At 36.5% G+C, this 24,349-nt stretch overlaps 1 protein-coding gene across 2 annotated transcripts; it reads right to left on the bottom strand.

Moving 5' to 3' along the window:
• Window positions 1-343: 343 nt before the first annotated feature.
• Window positions 344-20,835, bottom strand: LOC131689550 (high mobility group protein D). Of its 2 annotated transcripts, none has more exons than XM_058974738.1 (3): window positions 20,677-20,835; window positions 1,666-1,867; window positions 344-1,556 (listed from the first exon to the last, which is right to left on the bottom strand). In XM_058974738.1, the coding sequence occupies exons 2-3, from the start codon at window positions 1,813-1,815 to the stop codon at window positions 1,365-1,367; spliced, it is 342 nt and encodes a 113-aa protein (XP_058830721.1). In that variant the 5' UTR covers window positions 1,816-1,867; window positions 20,677-20,835; the 3' UTR covers window positions 344-1,364. The 2 variants fall into 2 exon arrangements, with proteins under 2 accessions (XP_058830721.1, XP_058830722.1); XM_058974739.1 differs by lacking the exon at window positions 20,677-20,835 and adding an exon at window positions 5,016-5,180.
• Window positions 20,836-24,349: the final 3,514 nt, after the last annotated feature.

The raw sequence follows: 24,349 nt of genomic DNA, 5'->3' as shown, positions 1-24,349 counted from the left end.
CACGTGAGATTTGTGTCACCTCACCGAAAGTGACCGTCAGAATAACCCCCATTGTTCTCCATTCACCCATTATGGTGAAAATTAGCATTCCTATTAGTTTTATTCTGCATTAAGACGGATCATTCAATAACGACAGCAAGGACAGGTCAAGATTCGATCGTAGTAGAGGGAATTTTCACTAATCACTGGGTGACGTGACTGTGGGAATAGGGCCCCCGCTCGATAACGGCTTGCGAGTTTATCTAACTGAAATTAAGCAAAGATAGCAAGGATTTTCTTTCATTAATCTTACGTGCGCCAAAGCTTCTCCAGAACAGAACGATCGGACATAACAAATATAGGATTTAATTTTTACAATCTTAGTTTTTATTTCAACTAACTCCACAGTGTTTTCCACGCTGTTCATATCCATGTGTGTCGATAGCCTAGATAGAGAGCGCGGTACACAAAGGGGGTAATAGTAGGTATTCAAAACATCCTGAGAAAAAAAAACCACTTGCTACTACACAAATCGAGAGAAAAATTCATATTACATACATCGTCAAAGTTGCTCTACAAACACGCGTTTCAGTGTGAATTCAATACCTCTTTCTGCACTCGAATCGAGAGAGAAAACGAAAATGAGAAAATGTTTGTTTTATTTTTCAAACAGACTGTTTAGCGTTTATTTGTTTGTAAGATGCTTGTTTACTGGTCACTGCGAATAACATCCCATTTTCCTAAGCAAAATTTAACGCTTTTGTTTTGTGTATTTCGCTGAGTACACTTATGTCTTAATTTTTTTTCTTCAGCTAAGATTACATTTTTTTGTAGTTTTTTTGCTTCATACACATTTAATTAACTTAAAAAGTATGTTATTTTTTATTATTTTTTTCCGAGTTTTAAAATTTTCTTATTTCTCCTGCGTTAATATTACATGGCCTTCCTTAAAAAAATAAAGGGGGGATGTATGTATGTATCTTGAAATGTATTACGAGAGAAAACAAACGTCGGGAGTTGCTGCCTATTTTTGTTTTTATCAAATTTAGCTATTTTTGAGTCAGACGAGAGAAGTCGTCATCTTTTCGAGAAAAAGTACCTTTCTCGAATACCTGACACGACGGACAACCGTTTGTTCATCTATTTTGTATCTGAATTGATGCTGCTTGTCTAGACTATTTTCCTGATGAGAGAGAATTTTGCGTCTGCTGGCTCTGTGTGTTTTAGTTCGATCCTGCTGCGCCGTGTTGCTGTTGTGTTCTTGAGAAGTAAGGCCCCGAACATTTATACAATAAATTAAAAATAATCTTTTTTTTTTGTTTTTTTTTACTTTTTATGTTTTGCCCAGTTGTTATTTTCTTTTTCTTTACTTTACGGTGATTAGTTCAGTCGCTCTCCTCACCGGACTCATCGTCATCATCGTCGGAGTCCTTCTTTTTGCTCTTTTTGGGTGCGACCTTCTTGGCACCCTTGCTCTTCTTCTTGCTTCCGGCATCCTTGCTGCCACCGTTTCGCTCAAATTCCTGAACAAGTTTGTTGTACTCGTCCTTCTGCTTGGCGGCCTTGTTCTCCCATTCCTGTTTTTAATCGAAAATTTAGGCAAGATAGGTTTTTTGTTAGCTACCGTATATATCTACGCGCAGACGTATTGATAGGGATGGTAATTCAAAAGAAAACGAAACTTACGGTCTTGTCCTTCATTCCCCTCCACAGTTCACCACCCTTCTTGGCGATTTCCGTCACCTTGATGCCGGGATTTTCCTTCTTGATCTGTTCGCGGGCAGAGTTCAGCCACAGCATGTAGGCGGACAGAGGACGCTTTGGTTTCTCGGCCATTGTGCTTTGTTTGGTTGTTTACACTGGGTTTGTCAAAAAACGAGAGATGTGTCTGTAAAGGGGAACAAAATTAACAGACGTCAGCTTAGAACGCTAAAAGGAATTACAGTGTTTCAATGCCGACAAGAAAAGCCCCTCGACGGTTTAATGTACCGAGATTGCTCAGTGAACCATGAGGCGGTTAGGCGGGTTAAATGCTGGCGATCGGTAGGCTTTTGAAACTTTGTTTTAGGCTGCCGTTCACTGTAAAAGTAGTGTGGGTGATATAGCATTTTGGTTTTTGAAAATGCTCTACACCGGTGGTTGTCGGTGGTAGACTCCTACAAACTTGAATGTAAACAATCTGTTTTTTGCGAGATGCAAAATCAAACCGAGTGGTTTGTTTTCCTCACGAAATACCTAACCTCAAGCGATTTTTATAGTACAAAATGTTTTGTTTTCCCCGCGTAATAATTCACCGCCTTTTCTTTTTAACGGGAATAGAAAGGTTAATTAGCAAGCTGCAATTCTTCGGTCTATTTGCAGCATCCTTCTACTCTTTTTTATGTTTTATGATATTTTCGATTTTGATAGTGTAACATACTGCTCATAATCGTAAGTCAGCCCATATTTTATCGGATTCCCTATTCACATGGGGCTGTTTTGCGATTACCCGGTCAAAAAAATGCGGCCGAACATATGGTCAGGCGATTTAAACAGTTTGACGTTTGACTCAACTCGCCTGTGCTAATTGCCCCTAGGAACAAATGCAATTTGCGAATGCGATTTAAAGGCAATTTCAACACTTAGACAAAAATTCTGGCGGCTGAAAAAGGACTTGCTTGTTTTTTGCGTTTTTCAAACATGGCGGTTCATGTTTAGCTTAAGCTTAAAATAGTTTTTTTTTAACAATTTTTTTTAACAATTTGTTTGTCTAGCGCCCTTCATTTAGCCAACGAATGTGGGAAATTATGGAATCGTGTGTAAATATAGTGGAACAAGATCTCTAACCTAAAATCTTAATAAAAATCAGATTGTGGTAAGTTTTGGTGTGCAATACCAATTTCACCATTGATTCTTCCTATGGTTTGGTGGTTATTACCTAGTGTAGGGATAAGTTTATGTGAGTAGGTAATGAATCCAAAAATAAGTATTATTTGTAATTTTCATGAGGCAATTAAGGGCGATTAAATGGCGCGTTCCCTGGACGATTTAACTGCGCGTAGAGCGGCAAAAAATGACGGCGGCAAATCGCCCAAATGTTGCATTTGAAATAGCCCCCTAATTGCCAGCAGTTTGCGGGCAAATTGAAGGGCAATTAGCGCATCCGAATTGGCAAATAGCCCCCCGTTAGCCAGCAAATTTTGACTGGGTATAGGCAGTACACGGGTGTAGCCGGTGTTACACAGAAAACTTGCATTACCTAGCAGTAGGTAATTTTAAATCTGCGCATCCTACTTCCTCCAACGAAAAACGAAAGAGAGGGAGTCCAAATTTACCAAAAAATAATGAGATATTCCCCAAAGCCGACTAAACTTCATCCCATTAATTTTGAGTAAAAAAATCATTCCCTCTCCCTTGTTTTCCGGCAGTGAAATAAGGACAGCAAATTAAAATTACCTACTGGTAGGTAATGGATTTTAAGGTTGCACAGAGAATACGTAAAATTCGCAAACGAAAAAAGCAGTTTTTTCCCACACCGTATGTCAGATCTTCATAAAAATCAATCAGCGTATGTAGAATGTTGTTACTGTACCGCTGATTGATTTTTATGAAGATCTGACATACGGTGTGGAAAAAAACTGCTTTTTTCGTTTGCAAATTTTACCCTTTCTCTGTCCAACCTTAAGTGTGTACACTAATTTAAACTTGGGTTTAATCAGTCTATCTCTTTTTTGCATTAAACTGGTGTAGCACCAGTAAAAAATAAAAATGCTATTACATAGGCCTACTTGTAACGAGGATGTATTTTTTGTTTATTGGAGTATATGTTTATGGAACCAAGGTGTTTTTATTTCTTCAAAATTGAAGATGTGTATGAAGCTAAGACACAAAACAATTTTTGTTTTGTAATTTATGTATAACTTTCAGTAGGTACAAAGGAAAATCAGAAGCTTCTGCTCGAGGCTAAACCGGGCTCATGTTCTGTGCGAACTAAACTCGATGTTACCAAAAACGTTTAGTCGAGGCAACTAACAAGTCTCCAAAACGATATATCAATAAATAACTCGTGTTTGGAGCTAATATTATGCACTGTTGACATTCGAACTGATTACAATTTTTAGTTAAAAAAAATCGGGAGAGATAACGCGCGTGATTCCTGCAGAAGCTGTCTCCTAATGCTCAAACGTGAACTCAAAGTTGACGCTGAAAACCGACCAAGAGAACGAACATTTTGAATAACCGCACATGTTTTGAACCGAAAGTAAATAGAAAACTTTAGCTAATTTTGACTCTTCATAAAAAAAAATCGAATGGTCGTAACGTTAGTCGCGCACCTTCGTTGAAATATTTTTAGCAAAACAGTGTCTCGCTTGTACAGTGTTTCTGCTGATCTATACCAAACCACGCCGTTTTCCGATGAAAATGGCTAACAAACGGTCAATTTCAATTTAAAATTGATTCCCATTTTCCATCCCAAGCCACGCGACGTGCAGCTTTCCTCCAGATGAAAAATGCTGTCCGTTACACGATGAATACTTTTTTTTCCTTTTCCACCGCACAATAACGTGCTGACGCGCGTGCTTTCGACGAGCTTGGTTTCGCTAGAACCGTTCGTTCCATACACAAAATGGACGACCGATTTTGTATGAAGCAAGCGCGCGTTTTCGTCCTTCCATCCACAATCTACTAGCAGCAGCAGCAGTAGGCTAACAGGCAAAGCCACTCTTCACTCAGCCTGAAGCTAGAGGGTCACCTCTGTTATTACTCTACCACACAGCACCCCCAGCGCGTCGCTACGCTCTCGTTTACTTCAATCATGAGCCACATCCGGGGAAAAGGACGCTCTACTTACGGTCGTTCCCGTATAATTGAAAATCGATTTTTTCAACGATGTGGAAAAAGATACTTTAAATCCGTCTAAATTTTCACGCGCTAAAACACTACCGTCTTCTTGTGGATACTTTTTTCAACAGAGTAGCCACCGTAAAAATTGGCAAATAGTTTGCCGGTAATAAAAACGTAAACACCACCAACACTAGCGGAGACAAAAAACGCACCTTTTTCTTTGGAAACAGCAGAGAAAGCTAGTCTTGCTGATTCTCGCACTAACACCAGTTTAAGCACGGGACTTGTACTATTTTTCTGTTTGGCCGGAGAGAACCCGAGGAGCAATACTGAAAACACAACCGACTGGACTGACGAATGAAGCTACGACTGAACGGTAGATGCGAATCGAGTCCACCGGTCGGCTGTCGGCTGACACTCCGCGTAGGTACATTTTACACCAATTCCTTCTCACACAACCTTCCAGTGCGGGCTGGTGTACGTGAAAGCTCACCACCGCTCACACATACCGTTGCGTAAATGGATGAATTCGCATGAACACAGGCCGGTTGTACGACTGTGGGGAGTGAATTTTTCGCCAGTGTCCCGCCCGGTTGACGGCGTCGGTAGGCCATTTGAGCGGCGGACTGACGTTGAACTCGTGAGCCCTCCTCGTGTGTGCTTGAAATCCAAGTGCTTGAAAGCCATTATTTGGGAAGCGGGAAAAGTTGTTTTTCAAAATTATCAATCAAAATATGATACAAGTCGAACGAAATCGATTGAAAACTACTGCAGCCAGTGTTAAATTTCAGCTTGTATCAGCTTTTCAGGGCCATTTCATTTTAAACGCTAGAAAAGCCAACTTTTTGATGCCAAGCTACAAACGCCAATTCAAGTGATAGTAAGCTAAATCGGGGGTTTAAACATGCTTCATAAGATAGATAAAGTGACTAGAAAAGCTACGTGACAGTTTCAACCGGTTGGTAATTCAGCAAATTAGAAAAAATTGCAAAAATCAATTTCCCTCAAGCCGTCATTCATAACCGCCATACGGCGGCGCTATTCTCACGTAGAGCGCTGCTACGGTGTTATACCAGTGCAGTTCAATTTCAAAAACTTGTCGCGCCTGGCTGCGAGTCGGACCCAGCCCGATATTTGGCTGGTTCGGTGGTATAGCAGCAGCCGTTCAAGAGTACTGGTACTGCTTCATACTTATCTCGGTCGGTTTGGTTGGCCTCTTCCTTCCACCGGTAGTTGGTAGGCAGGCAGAGAAGCATCGACCGACAAGCGGTTTTCATGTATTTTGTACGTAACAACTCTATACGTGCGGCGAAGCGAGGAGCATTCAAGCGCGCTTTTCTTCATGCATAGTGCGCTAGCGCTGCCTGTACCGGGTGTCTGTGTATCGTATCGACTGGGTGAATGGGTGAATATGTTGGTGTTCATTTGCCATGAATGGCGGGTTCTGTTTTGGGGGGAGTACACTAATTTATTTTACAAGCAAACAGTCGTATTTTTTATAGTAAACAATGAAATAACGGATTTTAAGGAAGCAAGTTTTCCTTTTTTGATAATTCGATTAAAATATGTGCTTAGTTGTGATAGTTATTTTCTGCAAAATGACAACCGTTATTAAAAGGCGAAACGTTAACTCTTCGCTGTTTGTTCACTGATCCTGGAACACAACAAACACGCGGGCAGGTCTCACAAAAATAAAAAATTGTAAAACATCGAAGTCGCGTCAAATGCAACATTGTCAGAAAATACGTGCCAAATCCTATTTTACTCAAACATCTTTATTTACTGAAAAAGTAAATCAAATGTTTTTGAAATTGGCAAAAAAATAGAGCCATACAATAATTGAGCGACCGAAAATAAAAGTCGCAAGGCAGAACATGCTTCGTAAAACCCGTTTCAAATATACTAGAATATATAAACCGGATATAAACTTCAAGCATAAAAATCGGACTGGGACTTTCCTTTGTAAGAGTCGTAAAAAAACCTACAGTAAAAAAATTGGAAAAAGTTTATCCGATTGTTATAAAGTAGTTTTTTTTAGCCTTTTAATCTTGAACATTAAGATATACGGATGCTCCTACGAGCGATTTATTTATTTTTAACCGATTTTTATACTGGAGGTTGCTCCTTGCCGAATTTTACGGGTGACATTTTTAGCGATTCTTATGCGGAAGAATTTCTGTCCGATTTTTATGCTTGAAGTTTATTTCCGATTTTTATATACGAATATGTTTGAAACGGGTTTTTCCGAAGCATGTTCTATCCTTACGACTTTTATTTTCGGCCGCCTAATTATACAATAATTTTTGAAGGCAACTGATCTCTTTCAATTATAATGGCGCTATTATACAACTTCCTTATAATTTACCAGTGCTATACATCGAAGGACGACAATTTAAGATATACAGTTAACTCTCTCTATGTCGATATTCTCTATCTCGATATTTTTCTCTATCTCGATTATTTCATAGGTCCCTTCAGATCGCACGTATAAAAACTCCTCTATGTCGATATTTTCTCTATCTCGATATCTCCCTATCTCAATGTACCTAGCTTTATATTTGCCTGCATTATTCTCTCTCTATGTCGATGTGTTATTTTTTCTCTCAGGACATCACAAAGCATATACATAATGAAATGAAAATTGGTGATCAGGGCACTAAGTCTTATATCAATATTCTGCATGTAGAGGCAGTAAAGACATGATTTGGGATAAAGTGGATATTTAATATGTTTTTCTATGAGACTTTGTAAAACCAATTCATCTTAATCTGCGTATATCGAGGTTTTCTAAAAATTATTCCTTTTTGGGTTCAAAATTTTGACTTTAACGTGCTATAAAAATATTTAAAATGCAGCCATCTGTCAAAACAATTTCAATTACGGGAACATGGGGAGACTTGACCAAGCGCAGAATTCTCTTATTGGCTATGACGTATTCTATTAGGTTCTTAATTTTTTTGACATTAAAAATGTCTTACTCCACTATCTGGGGCTAGGTGTCATTCTAAAATCTAAACTATCTCCCATGTAACGAAACTATGTAAGGTTTGCACGCTTATAACTCCGATATTACTAGATGGATTTTAATCATTCATACACCAACCGATTCAGAAACACCTAACTTAAATATTGGTAATAATTTAATATCTCCCCAATAAAAGTAGACTTTTGGAAATTGGTAAAATTAAAAAGTTCACGAAAAACGGGAAAATTACCATTAGTGAGGCAGATTTCTCAGACACAGCCGTCAAAAGAGGGCAGCTTAGTGACTCAATGAAAGGCGAAAAGTCATAAATAGAAGCGACGCATGTCCGTTTAAATCAGTTGTTGCTCTTGTCTCATACGAACAACATCGTCTCCGGGCGATGCAATAAGCGCTATCGATTTTCGGCAACGTTGGCATTTGCACACACTCGCACCTATGTGACTAAACCATATACGGTTAGTTTATAAATAGAGGTGACGCGTACCCGTTTGAATCAGTTTTTGTTCTTATGTCGAACGGGTAAGATCATGGCTGCAGCGTGTGGACACTACAATAAGCGGTAGACGCTATGCATTTTCGGCAGCGGTGGCCGTGTGCGGATTTTTCGGGTACCAGCACGGTGTCACAGAATGATTTGCAAAGTGGGTGGGTGGGGTGGTTTGGATTTAATTCAATACGGTGTGTGCTGCTTAAGAGTGTTGCGTTTGAATAAAATATATTTATTTTTATGCATGCGTGTGCGTTGTAACTTGTTAATCCATGTTATCCCCTGCGTAAAAAAACCTGAGTGTAATTGCATCGGAAACAATCACATTCCCAGCAGAACTTTTTGTTTTCTAATTTCAAACACTTTTGTTTCTTACTGTACACAACGGAAAATTTTAAAACAGAACATACCGTCCCAGCAGCAGTTTAGGCGGGTGTTCTTTTTCGATTCAAATTCAAGCCATGTCTTAATCGTTACTGGACTTAAAATTGTTTTCCCAGTTTATCCAGTCAGAGTATCTGTCCTGCCCTATGTAGTTAAAACACAGTTCTAATTGCGTTTTAAAGTATACAACAAATAGAACGGTTAGGTATACTAATTTAAATTTTAAAATATATCTGTTTGAAATTATGCAACAAACCGCTGTACTGAAGATATAATTATGTCAGTCCTATTACCACATAAAACACCTATATAACATAAAACGCTGCAGAATTGGTTTAATAATACAATGTTTACACTACAGAGTTATAACACGTTTTAATAATTAGCAACAAGAGAAAATGTCACCAAGATAGCATAAAACCCGTTTTAACTGGTAGTGCGAACGTTGCATAACAATGTAATTTATCAAATAATTTCATTTTTTTTCACCACTAATCGATCAAGAAATACTTAACCTTAAGATTGTTTACTTAAGTTCATTAATACATTATTGAAAATTTTAATGGAAAATGAATTTCATATTTCATGAAGAATCTGTATATTTCCGTTGCTGGGCGTGGGCTTCCTCGTCACGGTTCTAAATATGGAACTTTTCTTTTAAATATATTTTCTGGACAGACCAGCCTATTTTTACTAGATGGATTAGCCAAACAATGCCAATCACCTAGTGAGATACTTGATTAATTAATAGATTACCGTTAAAAGACCTTCAATAAATTATGTTTTAATGGGGAGGGTATATAGCAAATTGTAACATAAAAAAACAGGCGAGTGAGCAAGAACTTGAGTCGATATGTGTGATAGATAAAATACATTTGCACGCTCTTGAAAAAAGCTACATTTTTAATGTCACCGTGGTCGTGTCCTGTACACAACCCTTTAATTTTTTTAAAAATATTTTTTATACTAGTTTCGGTCCGTTAAGGTAATTTTAAAAGTTTGGAATGAAAAATTCATTCCTTATAGAAAAGATTCCGTATTTAATAAATTTGCGTTAAATGATGTAATTTTTTATCAAACTTTGTATGGACATATTTACTCGCCTAATAATTACTTCAAAATTACTCATACATTATTTATACTTTATGAACTAGTGAAATGATTTTACATAAATCGGAATATTTCAATAGTTATTACTAAAATTTGCACGAGATGTTGGGGAGACTTGACCAAGATTTTATGGGGAGACAAGACCAAGAGGAAATAAGCCGAAGAAAGATGTTTTTTTCTGATATTTGCTATGCTGTCGTACCTACTGTTAGTGTTATTCACGTAGCAAAAAAATCCCACATCAAACATCAGTCTATATCTTTTTGTACCAGTAGACAAAGTTAGTAGTAATATATGACATGTTAATATTCAATGTAAGCAGTACAGTTAATCCTTAAAAGGAAATGCATTAAACACAGTCGAAATTTATGAAATGCAACCCTTTTATATTTTTTACTGCTACCTAATCACCTCGACAATATGAAAAAAGGATTACAGTATTATTTATGTCATTATTTTTTGTTCTGATTTTTTTAAATTCTCTTGGTCAAGTCTCCCCCCTTGAGGCCTTGGTCGATCTCAGACAAATTTTTATAACTTTTGAAAAAGTATATTAAAAATTCCGTAAAAAAATCATGAACACGAACAATACCTTTTTACATTATATTTTAATGACTTTGGAAGAATTGAAAACTTTTTTAGAGATTTATGCAGGTTTAGCTGAAAACCTGGTGAAGTCTCCCCATGTTCCCCTACATGTGGGGCAGAATGATAAACTGCAAATAAGGGATTCCTTCTCAAACAACAAACCTGATGTTTTGCAGTACGTGTACACTTTACCTCCTCGTCTGCTACCCTACTCCCCCCAATACGAGCATCTATCTTCATTACCCGGAATGCATTATGATGTCCTGAAGGAAAAGTTGTCTCAAAGAAAATCAATCATTGTGTTCTATATGTCGATCTCTCCCTATGTCGATGGTCCCTTCAATATCGACATAGAGAGAGTTAACTGTATTGTGTTAAAAGTTCAGAATACGTAAAAGCGAACTGCAATGAACAGAGGAAACTGTTTATTCGAATTACTGAAATTCGTTGAAGAATAGTAAGTTATTTTTAAAGATATTGTTGTAATCCGAGAGTAAAATTATGTTATAACCATTTTCAACCGACTTTTAAAATTTGAAAAGTATGTATGGCTTTTATTTGAAAGCTCAGTTCAAAATTTTCTATTTAAAATCCGCATATGTATTCCATCGGTTTCGATAATCGATCAAATCAAGGAGACCCTCTGGTCAATTTTCCATCACACATTCATAACTCAGCCCTATTCATATTTGTAAAAGTAAACATTTTGAGATTATTTGTTATATAAATAGAAAGATGATTACTCGGAATATAAAGCTCAAAAAATATTTAATAATATATTTGAAAATCCTCACCTTAGCTCAGTTCTAAGTTTGCCCCTTGGATAGGTCTGTCGTCGCAGAAGAGTTGGTTGGGATTGAACAATTCACTAGATGTCAAAACAAGAGCTGTTACAAATTCTTTGCTTATTTTAGAAAACGTAAGCGTTGCAGAGGAAGAACCACTACTGTTATGAAATTTTTTAATTTCAACGAAAGCAAAACAAGTTTACCGAATATATTTACAAGAATCGTACAAAGTGACTGCATGTAAGTTTCTATTCGCATAATAATTGAAGATAACTTGAAAAATAGTATTCTACAATAAGGACATGATTTAAGTTCCTAATTTCTTCTATCCCTGGTTTTATCAACTTTTGACCCAATTGAATTCGACTAAAATTGTTGTTTATATGAAGTATTGAACGGTTTTGATTTTTCGAAAATTGTGTAATCAATACTTTTGAATTCCGAAATGTGGTTTGATTGTTTTCATGTTTTATTCAAAATCACGCCAGATTTGAAAGTAAAGATTTTTATGCGAAAAATAAAATCGAAACTAACAACCCATTGCCTAGTAAAATGCAAGGAAAGGTTTATCTTCCAGAAACTTTATTTAAAATTGTTCAAACTTCAAACAACTTGTTTGCGTGCATACAACTCAATTTGTCTTCACCTGGTTATTGACGTACTCAGGTTTTTTTTACGCGGGGGATACAGGCCGCGTAAATGAAAATCGCGTATGTTTCAAAATCAGCGTAAAAAAACCGCGTAAATTTCAAAATCCGCGTAAATGAAGACCGTGTAAATTTAAGAATCCGCGTTAATGGGAAGCTCGTTAATGGATACCACGTAAATTAAAAAATCCGCGTAAATGAAAACGCGTAAATTTCAAAATCCGCGAAAATGAAAACCGTGTAAATTTAAAAATCCGCGTAAAAATACCGCGCAAAATAAACCTGAGTGTACATATTTATTTTTAGCTACATACAAACACTTTTAGCCCTGGATATGAACGGTGATAGCTCTATTATGCATCCAACAACTCATTACAAGAATGCCTGGTCTTGCGCGTACATTCTGAGATCGCCTTCATGTACAATAAGCCCCGCACGAATACATTTACGTATCATTGATTTGTGCAATATATTCACACTTCCAGAAAAAATAACAGTTTCGTTTTTGGCATGCATTTAGTTTAAGCAAAATATTTTTATAAATTATAGGTATATAATATGCATCGAAAACTAACATTGCCTCAGATATCTCCAAGTCTATAGCCAGCACATCTATCAATTCTTCTGAGATAGACGTCTTCCGTTTAATCATTATTATAGTGGAATTAAACGAGACATCTGTCTTATGATGGTTAGATTTGGCATTCGACAAAGCCGCTCAAAATGTTTCCTTTTTTAATAGCAACACATCTGGATCAGCAATAAAAACGGCTATACCAGTGTGTGAAACATGCAAAATAAATATAATGAATGTAATAAATTGTATGAATAATATGACAAAATCAATCAAATGAAAAAGATAAAAAAAATTAAATAGAATGAAATAAACAAGCAATATAAATAAAATGAATAGTATTAGTAAATTGGATAAAATGAATAAAATGAAACAAGCGAATAAAATATAAATGCAATTGATAAAATGAACAAATTAATTATTAAATCAAATGAATAAAAACTAAAATGAATAAAATAAATAAAACGAATAAAACAAAAAAGATAAAATGAATATAATGAGTAAAATTCGTATTAAAATGAAGAATTAAAAGCAAATTCGTGGTACTATATTCCGTTGCAGACTAGGACCTTCTGTTTCAACACGCTTCGCAGTCGATTCTTACTATTAAGAGTGCTTCCCGGCTGAGGCTGAGATATAAGAAAAACTAATAGAATGTGTTAGATTAAAAAATCATGATTCGTATAAATCATATGAATATTATGAATAAAATTGATAAAATACAATTAAAAGAACAAAATGAATAAAATTAATAAAAAATAATAAAAAGGAGAAGCAAGAAGGAATAAAGTGAAAATATGAAAAGAATTAATAAATTAAAAAAATGAACACAGTGCATAAAATGAATAAAATGGATAAAACGAATAGAATGATTAAACTCAATAAAATAAACTGAATATAATGAATATGAATAAAATAAATGAAATGCATAAGATGAAAAAAGTGAAAAAAAAAATAAATAAAGAGGAAAAGATACGAATAAAAGAAACGAATAAAATAAATAACATGAATAAAATAAATAATAGGAACCAAATGCATGAGATTAATGAAAAGCAATGCTTGGGTACTATATTCTGCAGCGGAATAGACCCTTCTCTTTCTACGGACTTCGCAGACTTGCATGAAAACTTTTCATATAAACCGTTTCTAAAAAAGCCAATTAGATCAACAAAACAACAAAAAAATAAACGAACACTATAAAATGTAAACAAAAAATAAAAAAACATGAACCGAAAAAAATTTAAAAAAAATCAATTTAAATATAATGAAGTGTAAAATAAAAAAATAAATGAATATATTAATAGCGCGAAATAAAAATTGAATAAATGATATGAATAATATATAAAAATTAGTTTAATGAACAAATTGGATAAAATGAATGAAAAATAAATAAAAAGGATAAAAAGAATATAAAATAAATAAAATAAATATGAAAAAAATAAAAAAAACATTTGGAGAAATTATTAAGAGCAAAAATGAATAACATGAATAGAATGAATAAAATGAGTATAATGAATTAGGTAAAATGATTACAAAGAATAAAATGAATAAAATAGATAAAATGAATAAAATGGAAAGTGAATAAAAATAATAAAAGGCATAAAATAAATAAAATAAAACTAATAAACTGAAATAAAAAAATTAAAAAAAGCTAACATAAATAGAATGGAAAAAATTAATAATATAATAGAAATCAATAGAACGAATAAAACCAGTGAAATTAGTATAATAAACTGGAAGAGGATTGTTTTATGATCGATAACGTAACGTGACGTTACAACGCGTCACAAATTAGAACTTTCAACGCATTTCAATAAAAGTCAAATCATCAAATTCTAGTATATTCAGTTTATGTTGATTGAATCTTTCGTGAAATTTTATCTACTTCCCGAATCTGTGATATGTTTTGATGTAGGCGTTCATTTGATAAAGTTATAACATATTTGTCGAATGGAGATTCGTCAAATCGTTGTAAACGTCACGAAAGAATGTAAATATAAAATAAGTTCCGCCACAAAAAACACACAACTTATCGCGCTTTCTTGAACGAATTTTATTATAATCTTATATCTTGATTGAAGATTGCAGTTTCATTAACACTCGGAATACCAAGGGGGTAAAAAGTTACGCGGACTACCAAGGGGGTCTAAAAAAATGGGAACGCTTACTTTGACCGATCATATCTCCGCCGTTACATAATCGATTTTAAATCTGTCTTCACCAATAGAAAGATATGTCTTTTGTGAATACGTCATATTAAAAAATGGAAGAATAGAGTTGTCTACCGTAAGTTACAGTAAAAAGAGTATAACAAAGTCAGTGAGAAAAAAAATGGGAACGCTTCTTTGACTTGCCATATCTTAGCTGTTTGCTCACCAATTTTAATTCTTTCTTCACCATTGGATAGGTAAATCTTTTATAAAACAGTGAACAAAGAATGATGGAAATCAAATTTGTATATCTGAAGTAATTGTAAAAACAGTAATTGAGAGTCAGTACAGACGAAATGACTTTTTCTGTTCAAACAATCGTATCACGACCGTTTGTCAACCAATTTCAATTTTCCTTACACCAATGCAATCCTTAGAGCTTCTAGACTTGTAATATATGCAATAAATAGTAGATTTTCAAAAATTACTATACTTTTTCGAGTTTTTAGGAGATAGGATTTTTACAATGTACGTAGCATACGGTTGATTGAAATTCTTTGCGACTTGTTAGATTTACGGTTTGAAAATTACCTGTTTACTCAATAGTTCTACATATTATACATGGATATTATTATATCAAAATGATTGCACGAACGTGGAGAAACACATTATTGTATGTAAGTTACTAAATAATAGAGTGTGTTAGGACGATTCAGTAAATATGAAGAAGTTCAGAATTTTAAAATATTCGTCATATAACTTTAAATTTGAAGCGATGACCTATACATTTTAATACATCAGTCGATTGTAATTGATGGCGGCTACAATTTCTGAAAAAATATATTTTCTCAAAAAAATAGCCAAAAGTACGTAGAAGTACAGAAATTCCATTTAGTTGGCAAATAACGTCGAGTTCAAAGTGATGGCCTATACCTTTTTATATACCAATCGATTATAATTGATTTTGGTTACAATTTCTGGAAGAACGATTTTTATATTTTCTCAAAAATAGACAAAAGTACGTAGAACTACAGTAATTTCATTTAGTTGACAAATAACTTCAAGTATTCAAAGCTATCACCTATGCAATTTATACACCAATCGATTGTAATTGATTTAGGCTACAATTTCTGAAAGAACATATTTTTATATTTTCTAAAAAAGATAGCCAAAACTACGTATAAGCACAGAAATTTCATTTAGTGGGTAAATAACGTCGAATTTTAAGGGATGATTTATACTTTTTCATACACCAATCGATTGTAATTAATGGTGGCTACAATTTCTGAAAGAACACATTTTTATATTTTCTCAAAAAATAGACAAAATACGTAGAAGCACGGAAATTTGATTTAGTTGGCAAGTAAGGTCAAATTCAAAGTGATGACTACACTTTTATATATACCAATCGATTGTAATTGATTTCGGCTACAATTGTTACAAGATAAACTTTTTATATTTTCTTAAAAAAAACGACAAAAATACGTAGAAGTACAGAAGTTTCGTTTGATTGACAAATAACTGCAAATTAAAAGGGATGACCTACACTATTTATACACCAATCTATTGTAAATGATGGCGGCTACAATTTCTGATAGAACAATTGTTTATATTTTCTCAAAAAATAGCCAAAAATACGTAGAAGTACAGAAATTTGTAGTTATGTGCCAATCAGACGAAATTTCTGTACTTCTACGTATTTTTGGGAAAATATGAAAAGTTTCTCTTGCAGCAATTGTAGCCGAAAGCAATTACAATCGATTGGTATATACATAAAAGTGTAGGCCATCACTTTGAATTTGACCTTATTTGCCAACTACATCAAATTTCCGTACTTCTACGGATTTTGTCTATTTTTTGAGAAAATATAAAAATGTGTTCTTTCAAAAATTGTAGCCGCCATCAATTACAATCGATTGGTGTATAAAAAAGTATAAATCATCCCTTAGAATTCGTCGTTATTTGCCCACTAAATGAAATTTCTGTACTTGTACGTATTTTTGGCTATTTTTTGAGATAATATAAAAATTTGTTCTTTAAGAAATTGTAGCCAAAATCAATTACAATCGATTGGTGTATAAATGGAATAGGTGATAGCTTTGAATACTTGAAGCTATTTGTCAACTAAATGAAATTAATGTAGTTCTACGTACTTTTGTCTATTTTTTGAGAAAATATAAAAATTGTTCTTCCAGAAATTGTAACTAAAATCAATTATAATCGATTGGTATATAAAAAGGTATAGGCCATCGCTTTGAATTCAACATTTTTTGCCAACTAAATGAAATTTCTGTACTTCTACGTACTTTTGGCTATTTTTTGAGAAAATATAAAAATGTGTTTTTTCAGAAATTGTAGCCGCCATCAATTACAATCGACTGGTGTATTAAAATGTATATGTCATCGCTTCAAATTTAAAGTTATATGACGAATATTTTAAAATTCTGAACTTCTTCGTATTTACTGAATCGTCCTAACACACTCTATTATTTAGTAACTTACATACAATAATGTGTTTCTCCACGTCCGTGCAAACATTTTGATATAATAATATCCATGTATAATATGTAGAACTATTGAGTAAACAGGTAATTTTCAAACCGTAAAACTAACAAGTCGCAAAGAATTTCAATCAACCGTATGCTACGTACATTGTAAAAATCCTATCCTAAAAACTCGAAAAAGTATAGTAATTTTTGAAAATCTACTATTTATTGCATATATTACAAGTCTAGAAGCTCTAAGGATTGCATTGGTGTAAGGAAAATTGAAATTGGTTGACAAACGGTCGTGATACGATTGTTTGAACAGAAAAAGTCATTTCGTCTGTATTGACTCTCAATTACTGTTTTTACAATTACTTCAGATATACAAATTTGATTTCCATCATTCTTTGTTCACTGTTTTTATAAAAGATTTACCTATCCAATGGTGAAGAAAGAATTAAAATTGGTGAGCAAACAGCTAAGATATGGCAAGTCAAAGAAGCGCTCCCATTTTTTTCTCACTGACTTTGTTATACTCTTTTTACTGTAACTTACGGTAGACAACTCTATTCTTCTATTTTTTTAATTCGACGTGTTCACAAAAGACATACCTTTATAGTGGTGAAGACAGATTTAAAATCGATTATGTAACAGCTGAGATATGACCGGTCAAAGTAAGCGTTCCCATTTTTTTTACCCCCTTGGTATTCCGAGTGTTAAGATTGGACAGAGAATGGGCAAAAATCGAAAACGAAAAAAGCATTTTTTTTCCACACCGTGTATTAGATCTTCATAAAAATCAATCAGCTTATGTAGAATGTTGTTACAGTACTGCTGATTGATTTTAATGAAGATCTAAACACACGGTGCGGAAAAAACTTTTTCGATTTTTGTCCATTCTCTGTTCAACCTTGAACGGGATACCCATGCACTTTAATGTATTTTTAATCCAATATTGCTGTAAAATAAATGGCATGTAATATTACACGAAAGTGTAAAATCATATGCTCTTTAATGCTCCCACTGAGTGCATTGAATTCAACATAATTTTCAAATTTTCGATTCAAACTTTGTATGTTTACATTCGTATTGATTTACATGTCGGTAATATTTCATTATTTTTTGGTGTGTATATATAGCCTCATAACCTTTCCTGATATTTAGTTTAAAGTCTGACAGCGCAAAATATTTTTTTACATGTTTCGGATCTCTAAGAAAAGAAAAATATGCTCGGGAAAGGATTTACTCTAGTTCATCTTGATTCGTCTGCTAGAGTCCATCAAACTAAGTATCACTAAGTATCAATTTTCATGAGGCTGACAAAATCGAATCAAAAAGCTGATAAAATCAAGGTCTGATAAAATCAGGTCTTCACTGTATTATAATTTCGATTTTTTTTATTATTTTTGTTCATCCAGACATTAATTTTAATCATCATGCCATAGCGTAAAATTAAAAGTTAATTGCAAAAGAAATATTTTTCCGGAAGTATCTTCAATTTTCGCAACTTGAAAAATGGATAACGTATAAAATTTGTTCTTCCAGATATTGTAGCTGTCATTATTTTCTATCGATTCGTTTATAAAAAATAAAGCTCGTCGTTTTAAATTAAAATTCGTTAGCAAAATAAGCTTGTTTTGAATAAAATCATAAAAGCGTTTCGACCTCGTCTCATCAGAAACCGACACTAACTTATTGCCGGAATATATTAGCGCCGGCTTGACACAAAATCTCGATGGAAACACTAATTATGTTTCCAATCAAACGGTGTCGGTTTACGATGAGACTAAGTCGAAACGCACCCATGACGTTATTAGGTTAGGATTTGTACCCTTCACGAACAAAAAGTGGTTTCACCAAAAATTTGGGAGAAATATTGGTGTTTACCTAAGTTTTCTCCTTAGAAAGGAATACAGCATAAGCTTTTCTGTTTTTTACGTTCTCCTTCCCATTGTTCACATTGGATAGATAATACTATTATCAATTTTTGGTAAAGATTATTATTCTGCTTTGCTACTGGTTGCATATTATATGTGAATACGATGAACTCCAAGCTTAGACATGGCCAGTTGAAATCAAAGTTGCTTATAAATGAATTTGCAATTAAAAAATATTCAAAAAATAAACACAAATGATGTCCACTGAATAATAAACAGGGAAAATTATGTGTAGACGGATTTTTTTTGTAATTTAAATATTTTTTTTTGGTGTTAATTGCAAGTTTTTAGAATATTTTTCTCTGTATTCCTGCTTTTTACAATAAATTTGTCATTTTATTGCTTACGGAAATCTGTTATTTTATACTGTACATCAGGTCAAGGAAAAGCAGTTTTGGTTAGAGTTCACAATTAACATTAGGAACGAATGAATTCGAAATACTGGTTCTGTTTAAGATGCAAATAGCACTAGGATCATTCTAATGTTTACAAAATTCATATAAAGATAAGTTTCGAGCCAAACTAGCGCGTCTAGACTAGAAACAAAAACAACATAAGCTAGCAATGCGCGCCAAGGCAAATGAAATTGGACAGTTAATGAAAAAAGCACTAGTGCACTATTACGTTTGTCTAAACGGTTGTCCTTCACCTTACCAAAATGCAGCATCGTCCAGGTATTCGTGGAAGAAATTACAATTGCAACCGTTTACTGCAAAAAAGCGTTTTATAGCAGAGTAGCAAAAAAACCGTTGTGCATACCGCGCTTCATATATCAATTCATCGATCTAAATTACAAGGTTTCACGCCACCCTAGCCAAACACTTCAAAATGAACACCGAAAACCTCCTAGCTATCTGGTTCATCATCAAATCGTGAACTTGATATTATCCAACCGAAAGCTCCCTACTTGCGCGCTATCAGCGCCAACGACCCACCCCACCCATACACCCACACGGCTCGAACCCGGTCTGTCGATGTCGTGCCGACCGTGCGCGCATGAATGTGTGTGAGTGCACTCGTAGTGAATGAAAATCGGCTACCTCCATCCATCCATCCCATCCTCGTCGCGTACAAGACGACGACGACGGCGGACCGCCGTCATCTTCCTTCGAACAGAAATTTCTACCCTCTACACTATGGCCACCGCAGTACGGCAAGTTCATCTTTTTGCGAAGGAAATTTATTTTGGCGCGAAATGGGTCAAACTCGGAAAATTTCCTCCGGAGACCCTGGAACAATGGTACCGATCGATCGGGCTCGCCAAGTTAGGACGATCGTGGAACACGGTTCCCCGATCGGCACCAGTTGGTTGAAGAAATTTATTTTTTAAATTTTGCCCCATGTAATTTGTTCGACGGCTAGTACTAGAGAGGAAGCCATTTGTTCGCAGCTCGAGCCATTTTGCTTTTCGGCGATTTTTTTTGTTCGACCGAAAATAGAAGTGGCTCTCGAATGGCGTCCCAGTGGGTAGCTACGGCTTGTAAAAGTGCCCTGGCCAAGTTCCCACCCCGGTTGGACCGTATTTCCGCTGGAAAATGACATCTTCCGAGTGCGACTCGGTCGCGAACATTTCTCTATGGCGGCCATAGAAGAAATTTGTTCGGGAACCCACGCCAGCAAACCACTCGGAAATAGCTATTTTCCCCTGGAAAAGCGTGCCAGATTTCTGGGACCAGCGCGGAAAAAACCCTTTGAAACATGTGGCCGCAGGACCTAGAATGCGAAAATCGACTTACCGGAGCAAGTTCCTGGAGAATTTCACCGTTCAAAACTCACTAATTTATGATCACTTTTTTCCTATGGAGGAACACTTCGAACAGAACTGCTTACTCAGGCTAGTATGAACAGAAGAGAAGCTCGAACAAGGCAGTGGAATTGGATTGGCCTGGCTTGTACTGGGCTGGTTCGTTCGTCGCGTGAACACTCGGTGGTCACACACTCACACATTCGAGCCGGATAAGCTTTTTTTGTGCGTGGCGTGTTTGTTTTTCCTTGCTTCATGACGACTGGTGTTCATCGCTTGAGCGACGGATGGTGGTTGCTTGCGCATTCGATGTGTGTGTGTGTGTGTGTGTGGCTACATGGGAGATGAATGAATGATGTACAATGAAAGCTACCGCCTCTTGACAGCTGCTGTCATCGTCTTGCCGGTACGCGAGAGCTTTCCATTCAAATGCGAGGGATGTTATTGTGATTATGTAGCGATGGGTGGGGCAGAATAGGGCCAAGTCGGTCACAAACTACTTTTCTATGCTAAATTTTTTTCATTAATTTTAGTTTTGCAACTAAGCTACATACAATGACTAACACACATTAATAGGAGCACAATTAAACAGCGCTTGCAGGCCATTCCTCACATAAACTAATGAATAATAATTACTCCTAATTATTAGACCGACAGTACCCGCAAAAACAGATTTATATTTCGTGGAAAGATCTCCGTGACCACCGCAAAGTAGATTTAGCAGGAATTTTAACATTTTACCAACCTAAATAACAACCTTATAATCTATTTAGGAAAAATATACTTCGCAAGACCTTTTATGCTGGGGAGCCAGGTAAATGTTTGAAAAATATATGTTCAGCTAAGAAAAATATCTGTGAAAATCTGTACACCGTATTTTTAAAATACTTGTTCGACACCCATCATCGACTCCATAATTCGACCCCAGATGTTTGCCAATGAATTGTAGGTCTAGTAATGATTTTCTTTTCTAGTGCAATATCTAAAAGCTCATGAAACTCATATCTGCCTTAACAGGAACAATATCAACTTTTTTGTCACTTTTCTTGATGGGAAAGAAATAGAGTACTTCACAATCTGTAACTGTATTACTGTGTTCAACGGTTTGTTTTCCTCAACCTGTCATAATGTTCTGATACGAGGAGAAAAACAAAGTGAAAATAGCTTTTCGGTCGGATTATTTGCATGATTAATCCCGACCAATCGGAATGAGTTTTACAATTACCAATGACATAGAGCATGTAAACACCATCATGAATACTTTAGGCAAGCTATTTAAAACGTTTAAATTGACTGACAGTTTTACATATGACAGCTGGAGGAAAACAAACCCTCAAGTAGTGTGAGCGAAATCATTTTCCTAGACAGCGGTTCTCAACCTTGTTTGCTCCGCGGACCCCTACGAAATCGCCTTGGGTCATCGCGAACCCCTTCGAAATTACCCTGGGCGGTTGCGGACCCCCCAGGGCTTAACATCGATTTATATGCTGTCAATATATTATGTTCAGTCTGATACGAAAAAAAAAAATCTTAAAGTTTCGATACCGTCCGGAAAAGATTTTCCTCTTCGCGGACCCCCAGCAACGACTTCACGGCCTCCTAGGAGTCCGCGGACCCCAGGTTGAGAATCGCTGAGAACTCTAACGTTAAATGAAGTTTTGCCTTTCTCATATAGAAAGGTTACGCAATTTCTTCGAATATCGTCTGCTTAATCCCGGCCCGGAGGGCAAAGCGTCATACCATTCGACTCAGTTCGTCGAGATTGAAAAATGTTTTTTTTCTTTTTCTTTTTTTTTAAAGACCAGAAAAAAAAACTTTCAAAGAAGCAGGAAAAAATGTACAAAACCCAACGTCTCAGGGAACGGGTTCAGGCTGCCACCTGACCCACTTAACTCAGTGCTCTTCCCCTACAAAGACAATCTGGACAGCAAACTTCAGATTGTCTAATTTACCGAACCCTTCGGCTCCCTCGTGCCATTCAACACCACGACTCGGCTCCCTTGTGCCACTCAGCACTGTAACTCCCTTTTCGTCCCATTCAGTACCACTTACTCGTTGAACTCCCGACTTATTCGCGAACTACTCAGTCTAGTCCCCGACCAGTGACCTAGCCTTCTTTGACGGAGAATTCCCTAGCGAGAGAAGTTTCCCCCGAAACTGAGCCAACCAACCAAGTGTTGAGGTCAGTTCAGCAATTCCGGTGGAGCAGGGCGTCCGGTTCGCTGGGACTCCTATGACCTGCGATTGGTGATGTCCCGATGCGGGCTACTCAGTCTAGTCTCCGGCGATGAATCTAGCTTACACCGACTGAGAATTCCCCGAGATAAGAAGTTCTCCTGATCCGGTTCTTCTTGGGTTTTCGCTACATTTCTCTTGGGTCTACCCGTAGGGCGTCGTGGTCGGCCCGGCGATTCCGGGAGGAGAGTGGCTTCCGGTTCGCTGGGACCCCGGCTTTATCGCGGACTACTCGAATAGACTCGGCGGTGAATCAAGCCTTCTCTGGCGGAGAGTTTCCCGGCGGTAATTGCTCTGCCGAAACCGTTACTCGCAGCTCATCACGCCATTTTCGCTGTAAGGTAGTCATAATCTGTGCCATCACTCTGTTGACCGCGTTCCACGTCTTCGCGTCGCTTGTTCTTCTGTAGACGAAATTGTCCGCGTTGATGTCTGACCCTCCCGTTTTGAGCATCTCTTTGCGTGTCGCTTCGAACCTCGGACATTCAAAGACCGAAGCAGACGTGGCCCGACAGGAGCTGTGTCCTGTGGAAGTTCACCTCTCCGTGTTGTGTGTGTGTTTTTTATAGTAAGGTTTAAAACTCTTCAAAAACCTGGCCTGTAGTGTATTGGCACTGTGTGGGACTCACGACTCACGTTCGTGCCTAACCACTAAAAAAAACTCCTTACTTCTTTTTTCGTCCTTCTTTCACACGGAACTACATCAAACTTCGTGGGGGGGGGGGGGGTGGACTCTTGGGGTGTCGTCGCACTCTTTCTTCTGTTCTATCTCGGAGCCTCACTTGATTCATGAAATGCCTCGACCTTTGAGCTTTGATTTAACTCTCTAATCTTCTCTTGCTTCTGGCCTTCATCTATATTACGGCACCATTTTAGCTCTTGTCCCAGAGAGCCGTTTAGACTCTGATTCCATGAGCCATTTAGCTCCTGTTTCCGTGAATTATTCAGATCTGAGCCTTATCACGATGTACGTCCCGGTGGTGAACTCACCCTACTCCGACCGATAGTTCCCTGACCGAGGAATTACAATCGAAACCGATACCCGCTTCCTTGAGTCATTTAGCTACCAGCTTTATCAAGATCTACTCGGATATTATACGGCGTTGAACTAACCTACTCCGACTGAGGGTTCCCCGGCAGCGGAATTTCTCTCGCTACCGGTGTTTGTTTATTGACCCAATTAACTCAGATTTTGGTCAGGATTTAGTCGGATAGTCTTCGGCTGCGAATATGAATTTCGGTGGATTTCTTCCACAATGCCGATGTTCGTTTCCGTGAGCCATTTAGCTCCCTGCGTTGTCTTGATCCTCTCGAAATAGTCCCCGGCGGTGGACCTAGCCTACTCAATGGGACAGCCAGTAGGTGCTGTGGTCCGTCCAACTGTCCAACGGTCCAACGGCGGAGCGTAGCTTCTACTTCATAGGCGCTCC

This window comes from Topomyia yanbarensis, chromosome 3, assembly GCF_030247195.1.
Source record: "Topomyia yanbarensis strain Yona2022 chromosome 3, ASM3024719v1, whole genome shotgun sequence".
Taxonomy (NCBI): domain Eukaryota; kingdom Metazoa; phylum Arthropoda; class Insecta; order Diptera; family Culicidae; genus Topomyia; species Topomyia yanbarensis.
Note: the sequence above shows the minus strand (reverse complement) of the source record. Positions and strands in the feature narration are given on the sequence as shown.

Bases quoted from the DNA above. Each gene is read 5' to 3' on its own strand.
- LOC131689550 (XM_058974738.1), bottom strand. From the start codon at position 1,815: ATGGCCGAGAAACCAAAGCGTCCTCTGTCCGCCTACATGCTGTGGCTG. The intron at 1,557-1,665 runs GTAAGTTTCGTT...GATTAAAAACAG, and splicing joins GGGGAATGAAGGACAAGACC to GAATGGGAGAACAAGGCCGC.